Source organism: Babylonia areolata, chromosome 11 (genome assembly GCF_041734735.1).
Source record: "Babylonia areolata isolate BAREFJ2019XMU chromosome 11, ASM4173473v1, whole genome shotgun sequence".
Classification (NCBI taxonomy): domain Eukaryota; kingdom Metazoa; phylum Mollusca; class Gastropoda; order Neogastropoda; family Buccinidae; genus Babylonia; species Babylonia areolata.
This window is the reverse complement of record NC_134886.1, coordinates 7,847,788-7,870,581: the sequence shown is the minus strand read 5'-3', so window position 1 is coordinate 7,870,581 and position 22,794 is coordinate 7,847,788. Positions and strand designations below refer to the sequence as shown.

General features: G+C 39.9%; 1 protein-coding gene across 1 annotated transcript in view; it reads right to left on the bottom strand.

Annotated features, from left to right (window-relative positions):
• Window positions 1-22,794, bottom strand: part of LOC143287130 (uncharacterized) — a 90,821-nt gene that overhangs the window by 5,353 nt on the left and 62,674 nt on the right. The window contains 9 exon segments of the mRNA XM_076595074.1: window positions 2,669-2,774; window positions 10,213-11,002; window positions 11,004-11,952; window positions 12,885-12,892; window positions 13,525-13,596; window positions 13,634-13,711; window positions 14,912-15,132; window positions 18,544-18,879; window positions 21,219-21,297. Coding sequence (XP_076451189.1) covers window positions 2,669-2,774; window positions 10,213-11,002; window positions 11,004-11,952; window positions 12,885-12,892; window positions 13,525-13,596; window positions 13,634-13,711; window positions 14,912-15,132; window positions 18,544-18,879; window positions 21,219-21,297 — 2,639 coding nt within the window.

Sequence of the window (22,794 nt, the reverse complement as noted above, 5' to 3'; positions counted from 1 at the left end):
ACTGTGGTGAGTCAATGGACTTCAACTTCAGGAAATCAGAACGACAGTTCAGACCAATAACTAACAAAACAAATACACACGGACACTCTAACATCTAAGAAACCAGGGGTTAGGAATATTGCGATGCACTCTTCTGCGTAAATCTGATCATAATCATGTGGAGTGATGGCCTAGAGGTAATGCGTCCGCCTAGGAAGCGAGAGAATCTGAGCGCGCTGGTTCGAATCACGGCTCAGCCGCCGATATTTTCTCCCCCTCCACTAGACCTTGAGTGGTGGTCTGGACGCTAGTCTTTCGGATGAGACGATAAACCAAGGTCCCGTGTGCAGCATGCACTTAGCACATGTAAAAGAACCCACGGCAACAAAACGGTTGTTCCTGGCAAAATGCTGTAGAAAAATCCACTGCGATAGGAAAAACAAATAAAACTGCACGCAGGAAAAAATACAAAAAAAATGGGTGGCGCTGTAGTGTAGCGACGCGCTCTCCCTGGGGAGAGCAGCCCGAATTTCACACAGAGAAATCTGTTGTGATAAAAAGAAATACAAATACAAATACATCAAAGGAGGAGAGGATCAAACACTTTAAAAGATCAATGACAGTACAATATCATACTGATTGTAATGTCAGTAACAGCCAGGTTACGCATCCCACTGAAGACAAAGTGGATTGTACTGATTCCAATTCAAGGTGACGCTTTCATATCAATATGCACACATATGCATCAATAATTCTGTAAGACAAAACATTCATGCGTAGGAACAAAGGTCAGAAGACTTTTAAGCTATGATCAAAAATGCACAGCAGAGTACTTGTTTTTAAACACACACACACACACACACACAGAGTTATACCTCCCACTCTCCCTTTCTCCTGCTTCCTCTCCCCCTCTACTCCCTCCTCCCTCCACCTCCCCCCCCCCCCCCCCCCCCCCCCACCATCCATCTATCACCTACAGTGGTACAAACTAAAGACTATTGCTACACGCTCACACCCCGAAGGCTATCCTTTTCTCTCTCTCTCCCTGTCTTGGGAAACTTGCCCAATGCTTGGCTTATATCACAGAGTGGCCTAAGCTTACAGTTGGGCCAACAGCCAAAGTGAGAGCTGTATGATCAATGGTTTCTCCACTGCAACGGGGAGTTATTTACAGCTTAGTCTTTTGTGAAGGACTATGACTCTGAAATCAGGGGGCAAGACTGCGCTGGCTCTTAGAGCTGCAGCCTTGGAGGGTTAGTTGGCCTTTGGGAACCACGGCCGACCGTCCTGAAACCCTCTTGGCCGAGAGAGTGGGCAAGACACTCTCCGCTATAATCAGATTCTAGCCCAGATAGTCAGGATAGTAGTTGCCCCCTCTGACTGTTCTGGTGGTCATAGTCGGACACTACTGACTATCATACATCCAGGGAAAGAACCAAACAACCACAGACATAAAGACAACACCACTGACAAGATTGCCAACACCCTCAGGCAGGGAAAACTAAAGACTACAGCTAAAACGCTCACACCTCAACGGCTATCCTGACTTGGGCAAGACACTACTCCACTGTAATTAAATTCTAGCCCACATACATAGTCAGGACAGCAGATGCCTCCTCGATCTGCTGTGCTGGTGGTCAAAGTCAGACACAGCTGAGGGAAAGAACCACACAACCACAGACATATAAACGTAGCAACACCACCGACAAGATTCCCAACACCTCAGGCAGGGAGGCTAGCTACAAAAGGGGCAACTGACTGACTCATGCTACAGTGTCATGCACACCCCACACCTATCACCGCCCACTGCTCCCCCCTCGTCCTGGGTCTGTCCTAGAGAAGAACTTGGCAAACTCCTGGTCCCATGTCTCCCTGCAATCATTGGGGGGTGTAGGGGGGAGGAGGGGGAGGGGGGAGGGGGAGGAGGAGTGTGGGAAGGGGGCAAGGGGGGTAGGTATGGGTCTGGCTTTTGTTAGATTTCTGTGAACAAGTTTTTCTTTGTTTTGTTTTTTGTTGTTGTTTTTCACTTCAAGATGTTTCCATCGACATCATCTCTGTTTGCTCTGTCAAACTTGGGGGAAAAAATACAAACAAATAAAATATTTCAGACCAAGAAGAAACAAAACAATAGACTAATTAGAAAGAAATTAATACACAAGTTCATATAATATTGTTGTATCTTCAGCTGCTCAGTTGTTAACTGGTCAGTTTTGCTGAGCACACGGTTTCCAATGTCAGCATTCAAAGCACTATGTTGTGTTAAAGTATAAATTCATTCAAGCAGCAACACATTATATCTATGCTTTTCTTTCCTTTTTGGTCAGCAGATGCTTATCTTGCCTGGTAAATCAAATCATAAAAGCAAATCTGTCTGCCATTGAACAAATCAAAACCATTCACCATTTCAAAACAAACCAATCAGCCAAGAAAAAAAATGCCAAACCAAAGAAAAAATACACCTCCCATCTAAAAAAAAAAAATTAAAGCAAAATAAAAGCAAAAGAACTCATAGTGCAGCATTATCAAGCATATTTATTAAAAAAAAAAAAAAAGACTTGCACCATTCGTGATTACACAAGCAAAGCATCTGAATATAATTGTCGCAAAATTAAGTATACATGACCGAAAAATGCCTCTCATGATTCAAGGAACACACCCACCCACACACACACACAGAAAAAAAACCTACCGTTTGCGTTTGATCTGCACCAGTTTCTCTCGCAGTCTGCCGATTCTCTCCCTTAGTTCCACAATCGTCGTGTCCTCCTCTGGTCCCTTGGCCTGTTCGCCTGCTACTGACACACAGCAAGCATGTTAGGTAACTAGTCCCATACCTGCCATGTGGAAACGTCACAGAAACAATCGTCATCACTTCCTGTTTCATCACTTCCTGTTTCAGTCTTACAGAGGCTTCAACGCCTGCACACTGATCCATATATGCTACACTAATCTGCTGTTTAAATCAAAATTCAGTTAATTTCTTTTGTGTTTTTTGTTCTGTATCTTTTCATCTATCAATGCCATAATTATTTCAAAACATCACAAAATCTTTCGAAAATTAAGTAAAATACATGTCCTAAAAGTCAACAGAGAAAGACTAATATGACAAAATATCAATTTTGTAGATGTTTAAAAACACTGCGTGAGAAATAGCAGGAAATGCTGCAGAAGAACACTGTCTCAAATAACAATTTTTCTACCCGTTAGAAAACATGAATTAATCTTAAGACTATCAGTGATATCACTGCTTCTCAAATAAAAATGTAATCAAAATTTTGTATATCTGTAAATCAAACAAACAAACCTCTCACATTTAGAAAATTGTAATATCATCATAAGTCCATTTAGCATATGATTTTATATCATTTTTAAGAAAAATTTTTTACAAAACAGTCTATCATTACAAATCTAAACATATAATAGAATTTTTTCAAAGAAATACTACATATAGGAATCTTTTCTTTTGTTGTTGTTGTAAAGTTTTGTTTTATATTTCTTTATTACCAAACTTCACTTACATAATTCCACCACATATAAAAACAGGTTTTTAGAAAATTATATAACTTTTTCAATGCTTTCAAATCAGGTTTAAACATTTCAACAGTTTCCATTTGTACAATATAACAGATCATTTTGAAAATAATTATCACCAAGGAAATATAAAAAAAATTACAGCAACAGTAGTTTAATCAAACATCAGAAGCATGACTATTTTTCAACGTGCTCAGTGTTTATCATCTCAAATATGCAAATAAAACAAAGAGTGTGAATGGATATTGTTCTCCATAGCTGAAGATCTAAACAGTTTCCATGTTTACTACTTTCAACTTACCGTCATGCAAAGAAAATGAAGAGACAACTACATCTCTAGTTCTACACCATTAATTTACATCCATCAAATACATACAGTATGTATTTGCATGCCTTAATTGTGCACCATCTCATACATATAACCTGCAAAAATGAATCTAAGTAAATTATTTTTTTTATTACTGTAGAAATCAAAATCTTTTATGATAAACGTTCTGAGGCGATCATATCTAACTACAAGCATTATCGCTTGATAAATAATCAACTGCAATGCAATAGTCTATCACAAAAAAATAAGCACAAATATTGTGTGATACACTGATACATTAAAAAAGTTATTTTAAAATGTTTTTAGTCACTGATGAGCTTTGCTTTCTAGAACAAACCTGTACCTCTGCATCATCAACATAGACCTACATGAATATCTTGCACTGAACTGAATGTCTCACACAGATACCATTTCTCAAACATAATGGGGTACACGACAGAGAAAGCCCCAAAAGAACATTTGCAAACTCAGTCCATGGAGAAGCAGAACCAAGAATTCACCACTGCTGAAAAACTGATTACACCCATGTCTACTCCCTGAACATTGAAACTGCAGAATGATGTCCACATGCAAAGGGTTTGGAAGATGTGTGAAATTCTTAATTCAATGAAAGACTGGACATGAGTCTGGGACAACAAAGAAAGGGACAAGTTCAACGATGACGTCCAACTAAATAATGTCTGATTCTTGGATACCAACTAAAGAAAAATTCTTCTATAATGTCCAACTAAATAATATCTGATTCTTGGATACCAACTAAAGAAAAATTCTTCTATAATGTCCAACCAAATGATATCTGATTCTTGGATACCAACTAAAGAAAAATTCTTCTATAATGTCCAAGTAAATAATATCTGATTCTTGGATACCAACTAAAGAAAAATTCTTCTATAATGTCCAACTAAATAATATCTGATTCTTGGATACCAACTAAAGAAAAATTCTTCTATAATGTCCAACTAAATAATATCTGATTCTTGGATACCAACTAAAGAAAAATTCTTCTATAATGTCCAACTAAATAATATCTGATTCTTGGATACCAACTAAAGAAAAATTCTTCTATAATGTCCAACCAAAAGATATCTGATTCTTGGATACCAAATAAAGAAAAATTCTTCTATAATGTCCAACTAAATAATATCTGATTCTTGGATACCAACTAAAGAAAAATTCTTCTATAATGTCCAACTAAATAATATCTGATTCTTGGATACCAACTAAAGAAAAATTCTTCTATAATGTCCAACCAAATGATATCTGATTCTTGGATACCAACTAAAGAAAAAATTCTTCTATAATGTCCAACCAAATGATATCTGATTCTTGGATACCAACTAAAGAAAAAATTCTTCTATAATGTCCAACCAAATGATATCTGATTCTTGGATACCAACTAAAGAAAAAATTCTTCTATAATGTCCAACCAAATGATATCTGATTCTTGGATACCAAATAAAGGGAGAATTCTGCTATGATGTCCAACTAAATAATATCTGATTCTTGGATACCAACTAAAGAAAAAATTCTTCTATAATGTCCAACTAAATGATATCTGATTCTTGGATACCAACTAAAGAAAAATTCTTCTATAATGTCCAACTAAATAATATCTGATTCTTGGATACCAACTAAAGAAAAATTCTTCTATAATGTCCAACCAAATGATATCTGATTCTTGGATACCAACTAAAGAAAAAATTCTTCTATAATGTCCAACCAAATGATATCTGATTCTTGGATACCAACTAAAGAAAAAATTCTTCTATAATGTCCAACCAAATGATATCTGATTCTTGGATACCAACTAAAGAAAAAATTCTTCTATAATGTCCAACCAAATGATATCTGATTCTTGGATACCAAATAAAGGGAGAATTCTGCTATGATGTCCAACCAAATGATATCTGATTCTTGGATACCAAATAAAGGGAGAATTCTGCTATGATGTCCAACCAAATGATATCTGATTCTTGGATACCAAATAAAGGGAGAATTCTGCTATGATGTCCAACCAAATGATATCTGATTCTTGGATACCAACTAAAGGGAGAATTCTGCTATGATGTCCAACCAAATGATATCTGATTCTTGGATACCAACTAAAGGGAGAATTCTGCTATGATGTCCAACCAAACAACATCTGATTCTTGGACAACAAATACAGGGGAAATCCGGCTATGATTTTCACCCAAATAATATATGCATGGAGCTAAATACTGAAGCTGTATGGAGCTAAAAATGAAAGTGGGGTCAACAAATGATGTATCAGTTTATATCTTTAACAAAAACCAGCTGTGAAAACTGCTACTTGGATCACAAATTATAATTCATTTTAAAGCAACAACCCAGCCTACTCCTAATTTCTACTTCAATGCTGATGACTTTCATTAAATGCTGGTGGTAACAGTATTAGCAGTCAAAAGCACAGCTTTTTTTTTTGGGGGGGGGGGGGGGGGATATATGACAACTGGGCAAAATATGACAGGGGAAAGCAGGTCAATTAAATCAAAGCAGCAAGAACAAATGGATCTTGAAAAGCAGGGCTGGAGTAAAGTGTAATCATAAACACTGACACACTGATAATTAAAAGCATTTCATTCAAAGCTGTGGTTGGATTTCTGTCTAAAAGCAGCAGGTCATTGATCAATGAAAAACTGAAAAACTGAAGCTCACACACTACTGTTGCTGCAAAGCAAGGAAGAAAAGGAGGTTCAAAAATCTTTTTTTCAGTTCTTGCATAGTTATGTTTAGCAACTTCATGAAAAAATGCTCGTTTTTTGATGAGAATGGTGACCATAGCATATAATTACTGATCAGTGATAAATAATCATTATTATGAACATTGTTCCTCTTAAAGGATCATGAATTAATTAATGGTGTCTGAGCTATCCTATGCTCAACAGAGACAATAGTGATCTAATCAGACTAAGAGTGATAATGATGAGTATTCAAGAAATGATGAACATTTCAGATCAAAAGTGTTGGATTTGAAGAAAATAACCATGATAGGGTATTGTTTTACTGCATTTTTCATTACTAAAACAGGACTTATGCGTATTCTCTATTTGTTTATGTATCTACTTCATTAACTGTCGGGGATGAAAGAAAAAAAAATTTTTTTTAAAAGAAGTAAAAACTGAAGGCTAGTGTGTTTCCTGAACATACCTCATCAGAATGGGTTCATCGTGCTCATAAAAGGATGAAGATCAAAAGTGATTTAATTCACTGAAGGTAAAAACTTTGGGTATGACAATTTTTATTCCATGGTATAGTTCTCACAGATGAAAAGACTATAAGTCTGGCATAAGATACTGTAAAACTGGAAATCTGTTGTGGATTTTGAAAAAGCATTTGATAATATTCCTTGTTCTTGTATCTTAAGAAAAAACAAAAAAAACAACAATAAACCCACTATATTTCCTGACATTTCGCCTTTGTGTCAAGCAACAGTGAAGACTTAAGTTTACAGCTAGTGTCAATTAGTTGTCATAGTAGTTTTCCAAATGATTCAGAGTACACAGGGAGCGCAACAGGGAAAACTGTACACTGTCTTTGTATCAGACTTAATTTTCTCATTTCTTAATGACACTAAATCTTGTGGTTATTTGATTATAATCTATAATTTTCACAACATTAATGACCTGAAAAAAAACCCACAAAAAAACATTTCATTACCACTCCCTCTTTCCTCCACCATACTGATAAGACTAATCTGTTTAATCACCGACAAAATCTGAGTTATCTGTTGAGTTAGCGCCAATCAACTCTGTGTGGTCAGTACAGACGGTCAGTGACTGCCGTCACCTCAAATCATCAAACTCAAACTGTGTGTCAGTGAACCAGAACAAACTGTGCGGCAAGAGAAACCAACTGAAACTGTGGGTGCGGTTATAGACCAATGTTAAACAAAGTCACTGGATTCTCTTTCAGTTGTTAACTGTGCACTGTGCTTCGACTGAACTAAAACCCCATGGGCGGAGGTGACTTACCTGAATTTCAAAAATATCTATCAAGTTATCTCCATTCTATGGTGATGTACTAGTAAACAGAAACGATTATTGATATCATTTTTGATAGTTCTTGACACACTTGACAGAGAGTGTCTGATTTTTATGAAATGATTAGTTATCCAGACAATGACTACTAATCCATCAGGAAAAGCTTACTTTAAGACAAAGATAAAAGAAAAAAAAAAGATCACTATGGAGAAAAAAAGAAAATGGTAATTTTCAACATAAAACACTTGCATTATAATTACACGTTTGAAAGGAAATACAGTTTAAAAATTAATCGTAATACAAAACGTGTACAATACTTCGACTTCTTATGTTCTAAGTTGAAGTACAGCGCCGTTCCTAAGAAAGGTGATAGCCAATAGTTTGTCAAACTCGACAAGTGTAGTTGTGATACAGCATGAACAAAACATACAGCACTGGTTTCTTTGCAGGCCTCCATGCACAAAGACATTCATTTCATGCTTCATGCAAACAACAGTCTGCACGTACAACAGGGAAGAACAAAGCTGAAGGATAAAGAGTTACACTATCTTTTTCTTTTCTCTCCCTGAAAGAAACACTGAGTCTGGGCATCCTAACACCCAACATCCTGGACAAAAGTCAGAAAACCTGCAGGACTATCAGCTGTCAAAGTATAGATTTCAGACACTGAGAAAGTCAAGTGGTAAAAATCATTGTTCTTCAGCCCAACAGGTCTAGGAGGTATGCGGTTCGATTCCTGGAAGCACCTTGTGAGTTAAGAGAAGATATTTTTCTGTTCTCACTGGCCAGTATGAATACAGACCTACAACTGTATCTTACCTCCTTTCATGTATTTATGCCTGCTGACGGCCATACTTGCACATAAAGAATATGTAACCCATGACAACATTCAGGTTGGTATGGAAACACATATACACTCAGTGGCAAGTTCCTGACAACAGTGTATGGCTGCCTAAATCAGTTAAGGGAAAAGTCATACAAAAGTTGTTTTTTTTTAGTGAGTTCAAGGTGGAATCAATGCATGCTGAATAGCTCATGCACACTGTACTACATCTTCTACAGCTGTGAGGCCATACAACTCCAGAGAAAAAATTGATTATTAAAACAGAAGGGGTTTGGGGGGGAGGGGGGGGGGGTGCAGGGGGAGGGGGGCTAAAAATGAGAGGGAGGATGCAGCCTCATTAAAAGTAAGTTAGCAGATCTTTGCTTAACCGGAGCAAAGAAAGAAGTGTCTGTTGTGACCTCCGTGCCTGTATACATATATCGATGTTTACGAGGGTATTTGCTTCGGTAACGTATATGTAGGAGTTTCTTTTTCTGTCTGTTCATATTGTATTGTTGCTGAATGTTCGTTTCCACTGTAATGCAGCTTGGTGGGGGTTTTCCTCTCTTTTTTTTTCTTATTTATTTGTTTTTTGTTATTTCTACTTTCTTCTTTTGCTTGTTTTTGCTTGTTGTTCTTGTAAAATAAGAATATGGACAGGGGACAATTAGTGCAAATTAATCTTGTTCTGTATCTTTTCCTCAAACGGCGAGTAAATGGCTCAGGTATACACAGGTAGCTAAGGTTAAAAAATGAGAAATGGGTTATGGGCTCGGGTGGGCAGCATTGGTAGCTTTGCTTCTGTACGGAAAACAACAGACATGCAGATGACACCTTACAATTTCAGTGTCACCGCCCTTGGCACCTGTCAAGGTGTGAACTGAGAGCTGTTGCAGACGACTGAATGCCTGATTGTGGAAAGGTTCATGCGTTAGTACGGTAATTACAATCACATCAGCTTCGCCAGGAATTGTTTTCAGGGAGTTAATGAATATAATCAATACTTATGTTCTTTTGTTAAGGATAACGTTAACCCTCATATACACCACTGACATTTTTACTGATAACCAATTACACAAGTTACATCTTATACATTCCATTTTAGTAAGATAGGAAAATACAAAAGAAACCATAGAACTAACAAAAATAAAAAAGTAAAAGCTAACTTACTACACATAAAAAAGGACAATTTATCTGTATTTCCTTCCACTTGAGTCGTGTAGAAGATGTAACATAAAGACAGGATTTGGAAATTAGCTTGTTACTAATGACAAGAGATAACTGAGGCAAAATAGAACTAAAAATTACGGAGTACTTCAACAAAACTGAGTATATGGCCTTGTGCTCAAGTGCAACAACAACAAATGAACAAAATAAGGGGCAAGGAAGGAAAGACGGAAGGAAGAAAACATAAAAAAAAAAAAAATGAAGAGAACAATGAGAAATGAAAATCTAGAATGATACACTGCACAAGGTCAGCTGCTAGAGAGCCCACAGTGCACAGAGTGCAGGAACAATACAGCAGGGAGATGAGGATCCAAAAATATCACCGTTCTGCAACGCCGAAGTCAGACCAGACACACCGCCCGCACCGCCCCCCCAACCTGAAACCGTCTTCACAGAACTGGAACAAGGGCGGTCACCACCACTGAGCTGCCTGTGAACTTCATCACCGCTTGCCTCCCCCCTCGGAGATGACAAGCAGTCATCTCCCCCTTCAGCGAAATCGGAATCATCCGAAACCAATCCCCGCGTCAAAATGGTGGACAGCCCCCACGAGTCCAACAACTCGTTCTCTACGCTGTCACTGGCGTTATCGCCTGCTACCACGCGGCCTTTGCTGTGAGTGCTATGGCCGCTGTCTTCACTGACACGGACACAGCTCCTCTCTGCCAGGTCTCTTCTATCTGCCTTCTTAACACTCGCTCTGAGACTTTCTTCTTGTCTAGTCTCCGTTTCTCTGCCTATCAGCTCACTGAACTTAGAGATATGTACACAGTGAGGTTTACCTCCATCCTCTGCCGGGCGCGGGGTTGAGACGGTTGGTTCGCACACACCACCGTGCGACTGTCTGTCTTCTGACACTATGTCCTTACGTGCTGAAGGCTGCAACCCTTCACCTCCCGGGTCTGCACTACTGCTGGGAATTCCTGATGCTGCTGGATTGTCCGGCGTTGAGTTGGATTGAGATTTTGGATGAGGGTTCACACTGTGATGGTCCACAGAGCTTGTCCTGGATGGACTGTGCTCGGGGTCTGGTGGTTTCTGTTTGTTCTTCTTGGTCTTCCCTTTCTTCTTCTTCTTTTTCGGTTTGCTGTCTCGCTGTTGGACCTCTTCACCTGTTCGTTAACTGCGAGTCCGTTTTCTCTGAAAGCACATGGCTGTCCGCCGTGACGGCACCACCGCTGGCACTGTCCATGTCTTTACCTCCGGGGACAGAAAAGTCTCTGTCAGCGTTCACGTTTTGCACACCGTTTTCACAGCAGTTAGTCTCCTCCCTGGCAGGTTCAACGGTCACTGCAGAAGTTGCTGAGCGCACGACGTCCTGTCCACCATCAGAACTGTCCTTCACGTCCTCACACGCCACTGACTTTCCACTGTTCAAATCGTCTTTGAAATCTTCCGATGTCATTGTCTTTTCCAAAGCATTTTCCTCCTCTTCTTCCTCTTCCACAGTCTGCGCTTTCCCCCTGGTCTCTGAGATCTCTTTGGCTCTGGTCTCTGCACCGTTGGAGATCTCCTTGCCTCTGGTCTCTGCACCATCAGAGATCTCCTTGGCTCTGATCTCTGCGCTGTCAGAGATGTCCTTGGCAGGAGTACTGCACACGGCCACAGCCACCTCCTCCTGTGAGGCGGAGAGGGGACTGTCCTGTGTGGGAGACACGCTGTCCGTTTTGACATCGGAGCCGCTCTCGCTGTCGGAGTTGGTTTCCTTGACGCTGTAGAAGCCGCTGTCCGTGGTGTTCTTGTTGAAGTTGTACACCGCCAGGTTGTCCGTGAAGCGAGGAATCTTCCCATCATCCTGCTGGGCGGCTTCCGTGTCCTCCGCTGTGCTCTTGGCATCGTCACCCAGGTGCTCCATGGTGGGAAAGGAGGGGCGCTTCACCACCTTGGAGTACAGGTACTTGTCCGATCGTGGGGACTCTGCTTTGTCGGCTGACGGGTCGTTGCCTTCTTCGTCAGGGCCGTTCTCCTGGTCCTTCTGGTCCTGACTCCTGGTCGTCTGGTTTGTCGGTCGTGTCGTCGGCCGTCGTGTCCTGACTGGGGAGGATGGGGACTCCGCCCACTTCCTGCAATGAATCGACACAGAATTTCGTATTCCTGCAGCACCCACATGGTGGAGAATTTGTTAAGATTATGGTCAAGTTAATACAGACTTCTTTTTTTTTTTTTTTAATTCCTTCAGCACTTACAGGAGAGGAGGAAAATTTGCTCATTAAGATCATGGTGAATTTAGTAGGGACTTTTTTGTATTCCATTAAGTTTCATGGTGGAGATTCAGTTACGGTTTCCATGGAGTTAATGAGGAATTTTGTATTCCTGAAACACTACATAGTGTAGCTCATACAGACATATTGTATTCTTGATGCATTCATATATGGTACAGAATTCATTCAGATTGTGTCAAAGTTAATACACACTTTTGTTATATAAACACATTCACACAATCAAGCACACACACACACACGTACACACTCACACACACACACACATGCACGCACACACACATGCAATAAGGAGGCAACAATAGAACATTCAATCCTATGACCATTTTTGGGGCTTGGAGGATTTGGTTATCCATCTTGAAATACATCACATTTCTATATATCTCAATACTTTCAAACACACTCTCCTCCCTGCTTTCAACAAACTGCAAACATTTATTAATTTTAAAAAATCTGATTCAAATATTTCCAATCAATCAATTGATTTCAAAGATCAGCAAATCTCTTTTCCATCTTTCAACAAACCAGAAAAAAGAAAACAGAAGAAAAAATCTGATTCAAATATTTCCAGTGTATCAGTTGATTTTGAAGATCAGCAAATCTCTTCTCCCTCTCTCAACAAAACAAACAAAAAAAAAAAAAAAAAAAAAAAAAAAAAAATCTGATCCAAATATTTCTACAGAATCAAATGACGTTGAAGATCTGACAAAACAAAATATCTTCTCTCTCTTTCAACAAAACAACCCCCCCCCCCTCCTCCCTCCTCAAACACCCACCAAAAATCCTGATCCAAATATTTCCATAGAATCAACTGACGTTGAAGATCTGACAAAACAAAATCTCCTCTCTATCTTTCAACAAACTACAAATAAAAATGAAATAAAATAAAATAAAATAAAATAAAATAAAATAACATCTCCAAGATCTGCAATAGAAAAAAAAAAGAAGAAAAAATCTGATTCAAATATTTCCACAGAATTAACTGATGTTGAAGATGCGACAAAACTTTTTTTCTTTGTTCATGGGCTGTAACTCCCGTGTTCACTCGTACGTGAGTGGGCTTTTATGTGTATGACCGTTTTTACCCCACCATGTGGGTAGCCATACTCCATTTTCAGGGGTGTGCATGCTGGCTATGTTCTTGTTTCCGTAACCCATCGAACGCTGACATGGATCACAGGATCTTTAACGTGCGTATTTGATCTTCTGCTTGCGTTTTCACACGAAGAGGGTTCAGGCACAAGCAGGTCTGTGCGTTGACCTGGGAGATTGGGAAAATCTCCACCCTTTACCCACCAGGCGTCGTTACCGAGATTCGAACCTGGAACCCTCAGATTGAAAATCCAACACTTTAACCACTTGGCTACTGCGTCCATCTGACAAAACAAAAATCTCTTCCTCTTCCTCCATCCTCACCCAGCTCTTCAGGACGGAGGCGCCGACGATGTCGGAGTACTCTGCCTCCAGCGTGGCGGTGAAGTCGTCCACCTGGTTGTCATCCACCTCCACAAAGAACTCCTCCAGCCCCTGCGGGGACAGACTCCGTGCCCGTCTCCACCATCAGCACTCGCAGCCACTGGCTTAGCTCTTCCTTTGATGGGGGCTGTGGGAATCGACACGGGGTAAAGGGATTAGTTTGACGCGATACGATGGCGGTGCTGTGTGTGTGTGTCAGTGGGTGTGGGTTGGTGGGTGGGTTTTATTTTTGTGTGTGTGTGTGTGTGTGTGTGTGTGTGTGTGTGTTTTTGTCTCTGTGAGTGTGTGTATGAGTGTGTATTTGGGTGTTTTTTTTTGTTGTTTTTGTTGTTGTTTTTTACGGTGTGTGTGTGTGTGTGTGTGTGTGTGTGTTTGTGTGTGTGTGTGTTCTTTTTTTTTTTTTTTTGTCTCTGTGAGTGTGTGTATGAGTGTGTATTTGGGTGGTTTTTTTGTTGTTCTTGTTGTTGTTTTTTACGGTGTGTGTGTGTTTGACTCAGCTTTACCTTCAACGGGGGCTGATGACCAACAGGGAGTAAGTTGATTAGTTGTCTTTTTGTCTTGGTAGTGCTTTGTGTGTGTGGGTGTGGGGGGTGTGGGGTCCGTATTTGTGTGTGTGTGTGTGTGTGTGTGTGTTAATGCATGCTTGACTGATTGGTTGTTTGCTCACTTGCTTTGGGAAGTTGTTTGTTGACTGCTTCTGTATTCAGAATAAGAAGAAGAAACACACACATAAAACAAAGCAGAGCGCATTCGCACCCCGTTCCTATTCCCCCCCCCTCCCTCCCGCACCTCCCCCCCCCCCACATCCCCCGCACCTTAAATTGTGTATCAACGTCTGTTACCATATGCATGTTTTCTCTTAACTCTCTCCATACGAACGGCGAAAGAGACGACGTTAACAGCGTTTCACCCCAATTACCATCATCAAAATATTGCAAGCGGAAGGCTCTTATACTGAAGAGGTGAATGTTGACAAAGAATACCACAATTCTGACGACGGAAGCTAAAGGTTGGGTCATTCACACACCCACTGGACATCCGAGGGGTCTGTGTAGAGGAGAAGAGAGGACTGGCCGTACTGAGTGAGTTAAGCAGTATCCAGAATGAGGGGAGTGGATGTGTTTGCTTAACCCCGTTGTTACACCTCTGAAATGAAAATAAAACAAGAAAGAGAAAGAAGAAAGCTTAACCACTCTTACCACCTTCCTCCACTCTGCACCACTGAGCTGAATAGGTACTGAGTACTACTGGGTTCGATGCTATGCACACACACACACACACACACACACACACACACACACAGGGCAAAGGGAGACTACCCTCTCACCTCCACAGTTATCTTCTCCTTGTTGCTCTCCAGCAGCATGAGGGCCAGGGGGCTGCCGGTCTCGGCCAGCGCCTGCCGCAGCACGCACGTCTTCAGCAGGAAGTTCAGCTCGCAGGGCTGCGAGGTCTGGGTGCGGTAGCACTCAAACATGTTCTCCCGCACCAGGCACCACCGCTGGCCCCACCGCCGCTTGTTGAAGCTGCTGAAGATGTTCAGGTAACCTGCAAGAAGGGGGATGGGGGGGGAAGGGGGAGGTGTTGGGGGTGTGGGGGGTGGGGAAGGAAAGACAGCGACTGTATGAGATGCCGGAAACATGGTGATGCTTGTTACTGAATCGTCACCGTAAGAAATTTATTCGGACACTGTTCCAAGACCCAAGCCCTGAAGAACATGATCTTTTGGGTCCGAGCTAATAGGTTGTCAAACTCAACTTTAAAAAAAAATTACCAAAGCTATATTATATTCTTTAAAAAAAAAAAATCATTATAAAAAAAAAGAAATAAACAATACTGTGTTTCCCCATTGGAAGGCATATCTCTACTGGGGTTGTCACCTTGCAGAACATATATAAATGCTGACTATCAATGCTGTCTTTGAAATAAACAAACAAGTATAACTGACAGACAAGTAATTCAGACCAAAATGGGTGTACTTTGTGGGATCTGAAACATGACCTGTTTTATCGTTTGTCACCATTACTGCCATTATTCTTCTTGTAATGTTTTCTCTTGCTGAGGAATGTTCCTTTCTTTGTATAAATTGCATATATTAAGTGTTGTCATCTTTCACTATAACTGCAAGTATGAATTCTGGGTTTACACTCTCATCTGACAAATAATACAACTTAAACCCCCCCAAGCACCATACTGAAACCAAGCCCACAGCTGACTGTAATATCAGAAAACTCTTCTTTAATCAAGAAGAAAGTTGTATAGAAAAAAAAAACCCAAAAAACAACAACAACAACCAGTTTTATTACATGGTTTTCAAAAACTGAAATGATCATACTGTTTTTCAATAAACGGTTTAAAGAAAAAAAACAAAACAAACAATCATATCATTTGAAAAACTCACACTAAGCATTTTACTGATTTAGTAAAATCAAACCATAAACTTGGAATTCAAGATAAAAAAAACAACAACAACAAACCAGAACATGCACAAAACAAATCAAAGGAAACAGAATGAAAAACACATAATGAAACAGAATACAAAACTTTTTTTTTTTTTTAGTAAAAATATATCATAAAAGAAAATAAAACCAGAATTATCAACACAACCCATAACAATTTAAACAAATGAAACGCACAAACAAAAAATCAAAAACAAAAAAAACAAAACAAAAAGCAAAGGAAACACTTTCCTCTGTATCCAATAAAAAAAATATGCATTAGTGATTGAATAAACTGTCAACCAATAATCCATACATGCAGCTGAAATAAAATTATATTAAAAAGGAATATTGTTATAAGGAAATACAACTTTTTTTGTTTTGTTTTTTGTTTGTTTTTGCTGCCCCATCATCTGCAGTTTCAGTGGCATTACTCCCACACCGTTCATTTAGATTCCCCCATACACGGCTACACCCGGGTTCGTCCGTCACAGTTCCAGCGTCGGCGGTCCACAGGGAACCATTGATGTTAGGTCGCCAGGAGGTCACACACCAGAGGAGACCCTGCACTGCTGCTGAGTCACTTCGGTGGTGTTCAGTGGTGCCTGTTCTGTTTTAACGTACATAGGACACCACCTACTAAGCCCCCTACCAACGACAATAATGGCTTAGTCGCGGAGCCAGACTGAGTGTGCGTCCCTCCCAGAGCAGAGACCGCCACCACGTCCCTCAAACAACAGCCCCCCCATGAACCTGCCGACACTGATGACATTGACAGGACTCACCCCAAGCACGGAATACAACTTTTTTTTTCTTTTTTTTGTTCTATCAGTTCATGAACAGGATGATGACTTCCAAACAAAAAGCAAATCAGGGAAGCCAAAACCTTGGGACTGATCACTCTGCAACGGATAAAATTTCCACATTTTCTTTCCAGACATTGTCTGGGTGTTGGGAGTCATTTGGATGAGACAATTAACAAACTATGTCATTCAATGAAGCATACCGGTTTGGTCATGTGAAATAACCCATGGCAATGTTTCTGAATTGAACGAAACTTCAGGACCAAGAAACCGAAATGAGTAGAAAGAAATAAAACAAATAATATGCAACACACAGTCAGTCAAAATGCACAACAACAAACAACAACAACAATTGGGAAGCACTGCAAAAAAAAAGAGTGGGACACTTTCTATGTGATGACAGACCAGTTCTTATTCGCCGAAATCTGCTGTGACCACAAAAAAAAGAAAAGAAAAAAGAAATCAAGAAAGACAATGAAATCAAATCAAATCAAATCAAATCTCTCTCTCTCTCTCCAAAAAGAAACAACAAAACAATGTGAATATACTGATCATTACTGCATGATTTACTTATATGAGATCAAATAAATAAATAAATACATAAATAATGAATAAAAAAAATATATATATATATTTAGTAAACAATAAACACATTTGTTAGGAAAATGTATATAATAAACAATACAAAGTAGCTTGTTAGTATCAAAAGATACATAACGATTCCCCCTCAAAATATTCCAGTATTCCCAATACAATCACCCTAAGAAAGCCTTTGAAAAAAAAGAGGAAGAAGGGTAGCAAAAACCTTAATACCATGTATTAAAAGTAGGTGGGGCGGGAGAGTAGAAATCAATATTGTCTTTTTCTCAAATCAAAACAATTTGTCAGTAAAAAAAAAAAAAAAAAAAAAAAAAAAAAAAAAAAGAAAGAAAGAAAAAAAATGAGAACTATGGCTAAAATGGAAAAAAAAAGGCAGTGGTGATGACACACTGCCAAACCAGCAAAATTCACCAGACACAGAACACTGATTCTTGACTGAGAATTTCTTTCTTCGCTTCCATCTAAGCTTCCTGAGGAATCCTTTGGATGAAAGAAATAAAAAAAGCAAAGACAGATCGCACATTACACAACTCGTAGAACTGGAATGAATTCTACAGAAATGTACACATGGCAGATATTTTTTTGGTACCTTTTTCTTTGCAACAACAACAGAATTCAAACTCTGACCAACGGTACACTTAATCCTTTTCAACAGAGACTACAATGGAAGACAAATAGTTGACTATAATGTTAACTTTCTGTGTGTATATAAACTGTTCCTGAGAACAAATTTCACTGAATTAATGCATCTATATGCATCGTAAATCATTAGCATACACACTTATAATCAATAAAACACATGCACACACACAAATACACATACACACTCACTCATTAACTCAACCATTCATTGAATATTTACTGTCCTTCATTTACTTTCACAAAAACAAGAAAAAACAACAACAACAAAACATAAAACAAAAACAAACTAGCCCAAAATACTGCAGTCTTCAAATGTAAAACTGAACAAGCATATAAGCTAACAAAGTACATTTTTCAACTACAAACAGAAACTATAATATCCCCAATCAAAAGCCCTGACATGATAATACCCAATCACAACACACACACATACACATAAAAAAAAGCAACAACAACAAAAAAAAACCACCTCTCACCTTGATGCTTGATATTAACAGGAATCGAGGGAGGCGGGGTTGGAGGCAAGGGGGGTAATTCCAATGACGATGGGGAGGAAAACGTGGAGGAGTTGCGGAAACTGTCCTCGAACACGGGCGACGTTGCCTCCGACGACGGGGACACAGCAGCGCCCCCTGTACTGACGGAGGAAATGGATGACTCCTCCTGAATGCCGTCCCGAAGGTTAATCTCCGGCATGTCAGTCGGTGAGGTGAGGCTGGTGGTTTTGCGCTTGGAGGTGGATTTCTTTCCAAGGTTCTCGAAAAATTGAGTTGCTCGGTACGCGAAGGAGCCCATTCGCATCACTTTGTTGGCTGGAAAACAAAACAAAACAAACAAAAAAATGGGGAGGGATACTTTTATTTCATTTAAATTCATTTTCTATACATTTTTCTCAACAACTTCATTAAGAAAAAAAAATTCAAATTTAAAACAATAGTCCATTTATACAGGAGACTAGATGTACAGGTACATGTGTACAGAGACACATGCACACTCATGTACCCATGCACACATACGCATACACGCATCTCAAAACAAAACCAATCAGTCATGAGCCAAGCATCAGAAATAAGAACACACACACAAAAAAAATGTATTGAAAAAAAAAGTTTAAAGGATAGAAATATAAGCCAACTGTTTAAAGGCAAACACAGCCACGGTACAGACAAAACTAATGTACAGATCTGACCTCTTCGAGGGAAACAGCAGACAGCTGTCTAAAGAAGAACACAGACATGACACAGACAAAACTAATGTACAGATCTGACCTTTTAGAGAGGAACAGCAGCCAGCTGTCTAAAGGGGAACACAGACATGACACAGACAAAACTAACATACAGATCTGACCTCTTAGAGAGGAACAGCAGCCAGCTGTCTAAAGGGGAACACAGACATGACACAGACAAAACTAATGTACAGATCGGACCTCTTCGAGAGAAACAGCAGACAGCTGTGTAAAGGGGAACACAGACATGACACAGACAACACTAATGTACGGATCTGACCTCTTAGAGAGAAACTGCAGCCAGCTGTCTAAAGAAGAACACAGATATGACACAGACATAACTAATGTACGGATCTGACCTCTTCGAGAGAAACAGCAGTCAGCTGTCTAAAGGGGAACACAGACATGACACAGACAAAACTAATGTGCATTTTTTTCTTTGAGAGAAACAGCAGCCAGTTGTCTAGAGAAGAACACAGACATGACACAGACAAAACTAATGTACAGATGTGACCTCTTAGACAGAAACAGCAACCAGCTGTGTAAAGGGGAACACAGACATGACACAGACAAAACTAATGTACGGATCTGACCTCTTAGACAGAAACAGCAGCCAGCTGTGTAAAGGGGAACACAGACATGACACAGACAAAACTAATGTACATTTTTTTCTTTGAGAGAAACAGCAGCCAGTTGTCTAGAGAAGAACACAGACATGACACAGACAAAACTAATGTACAGATCTGACCTCTTAGACAGAAACAGCAGCCAGCTGTGTAAAGGGGAACACAGACATGACACAGACAAAACTAATGTACAGATCGGACCTCTTCGAGAGAAACAGGAGCCAGCTGTCTAAACGGGAACACAGACAAGACACAGACAAAACTAACATACGGATCTGACCTCTTAGAGAGAAACTGCAGCCAGCTGTCTAAAGAAGAACACAGATATGACACAGACAAAACTAATGTACAGATCTGACCTCTTAGAGAGAAACTGCAGCCAGTTGTCTAAAGAGAACACAGACAAGACACAGACAAAACTAACATACGGATCTGACCTCTTCGAGAGAAACAGGAGCCAGCTGTCTAAACGGGAACACAGACAAGACACAGACAAAACTAATGTACGGATCTGACCTCTTAGAGAGAAACAGCAGTCAGCTGTCTAAACGGGAACACAAACAAGACACAGACAAAACTAATGTACGGATCTGACCTCTTCGAGAGAAACAGCAGCCAGCTGTGTAAAGGGGAACACAGACATGACACAGACAAAACTAATGTACAGATCTGACCTCTTAGAGAGAAACTGCAGCCAGCTGTCTAAAGGGGAACACAGACATGACACAGACAAAACTAATGTACATTTTTTTCTTTGAGAGAAACAGCAGCCAGTTGTTTAGAGAAGAACACAGACATGACACAGACAAAACTAATGGACAGATGTGACCTCTTAGACAGAAACAGCAGCCAGCTGTGTAAAGAGGAACACAGACATGACACAGACAAAACTAATGTACAGATCGGACCTCTTTGAGAGAAACAGGAGCCAGCTGTCTAAACGGGAACACAAACAAGACACAGACAAAACTAACATACAGATCTGACCTCTTAGAGAGAAACTGCAGCCAGCTGTCTAAAGAAGAACACAGATATGACACAGACATAACTAATGTACGGATCTGACCTCTTCAAGAGAAACAGCAGCCAGCTGTCTAAAGGGGTACACAGACATGACACAGACAACACTAATGTACGGATCTGACCTCTTAGAGAGAAACTGCAGCCAGCTGTCTAAAGGGGAACACAGACATGACACAGACAAAACTAATGTACATTTTTTTCTTTGAGAGAAACAGCAGCCAGTTGTCTAGAGAAGAACACAGACATGACACAGACAAAACTAATGTACGGATCTGACCTCTCAGTCGTGGCTTGGAGGAGTCATCAGATTCCACACCATCACTGCTCAGCGACAGATTGGAATTGGAAAGGTTGCCCTGCAAGACACACACAGAAAACACTTCAACTTTCACTTTCACTTTCCCTTTTCCCGGAAGCAGCTAAGCATCTGGGATGGGGGTATGATGGTCCACAGATTCTTCATATGCATGTGCACGGAAATCAGTTTCTAACTGCAACTCATGTCAAACTGCAATAATGCAAATGTTTCATAATGAACACGATGTTTCAGTTTCAAACCCATGCCCATCTGCATTAATGGAGATATTTCATCATCAAAATTATGCTTCAGTTTCAAGGAGGTGTAGAGCCTACAGATTGATTGATACACTCAACACCACATCTATTGAACACATATACACATATGCACACACACACACATACACACACACACACACACACACACACACACGCAAACACTCACCCACACTCAAGCAACATAATCACATAAATACACATTTAAGTATATTGAAGTGCAGCCTAAATATCAACCAGAAAAAAAACCAAAAACTTACAAGAACACAAAACAAAAAGAATGAATCATCACCCCCAACCGCCCACACCCCCACCCCATCACCACCAACCTCTAACCCCCACCCCCCCATGCCCCCACCCAACACTCACTCACTGCCCTAAGTGCCCCCCACAGTAATAACGTAGACTGGAGAAAGACAGATGTCCCTGGATTACCCCCCACCCCCACCCATCCCCTCCCCCCAGCCCCCGCCCCCTCCCGATGACGTCCAATAATATTCTGCACAGTTTTCTCCCCTCCATCATCCCTAGCCCTATTGATTCATCCGCTGTTAGGATTCCCTCATGACTGATGGGCCACTATCGGGTTACCGTCTGGGAATGGGTGGAATTCTTGTTTGGCGGTTTCATCAAATGGGTTATGATTATTGTTGGTGGATTTTTTTTTTTCTTTTCTTTTCTTTTCACATGGGTCTGGACTTTGGGTTAGAATAATAATAATAATAATAATAATAATGCAGTGAATAATGCATTTAATTATACTTTTTTCATGAGTCTTTCATGTAAAACGATGGTGATGTGGTTGATGGTGTGTGCGTGTGTCTGTCAGTCTCTGTAGCTATGCGTGTGTGTGTGTGTGTGTGTGTGTGTGTGTGTTGTTGTTGTTGTTGTTGTTGTTGTTTTTATGTAAGATGAGAAAGATCAGCTTAAAGCAAATTAAGTCCCCTAGCATTAATTACAGATTAATTTCCCTTTTTTACTAACTGCACCAAAATGTTTGCAAAATAAATATAACTTCCATGCTTAGCAAAAGAAGCTCCTGTTTGAACAAAAAATGATAAAAATGACTGCTCTTGTTGTTGTGTCAGAATAGCAGATCAAAGTGCCAAGTTTAGAGAATAAAAAAAAAATTTAAAAAAAACAAAAAAACCCAGTAAATGCAGTTTGCATATTATTTGGCTTTTTAACATTTTTTTGTGCCCATCCCAGAGGTGTAATATTGTTTTAAACAAGATGACTGGAAAGAACTGAATTTTTCCTATTTTTATGCCTAATTTGGT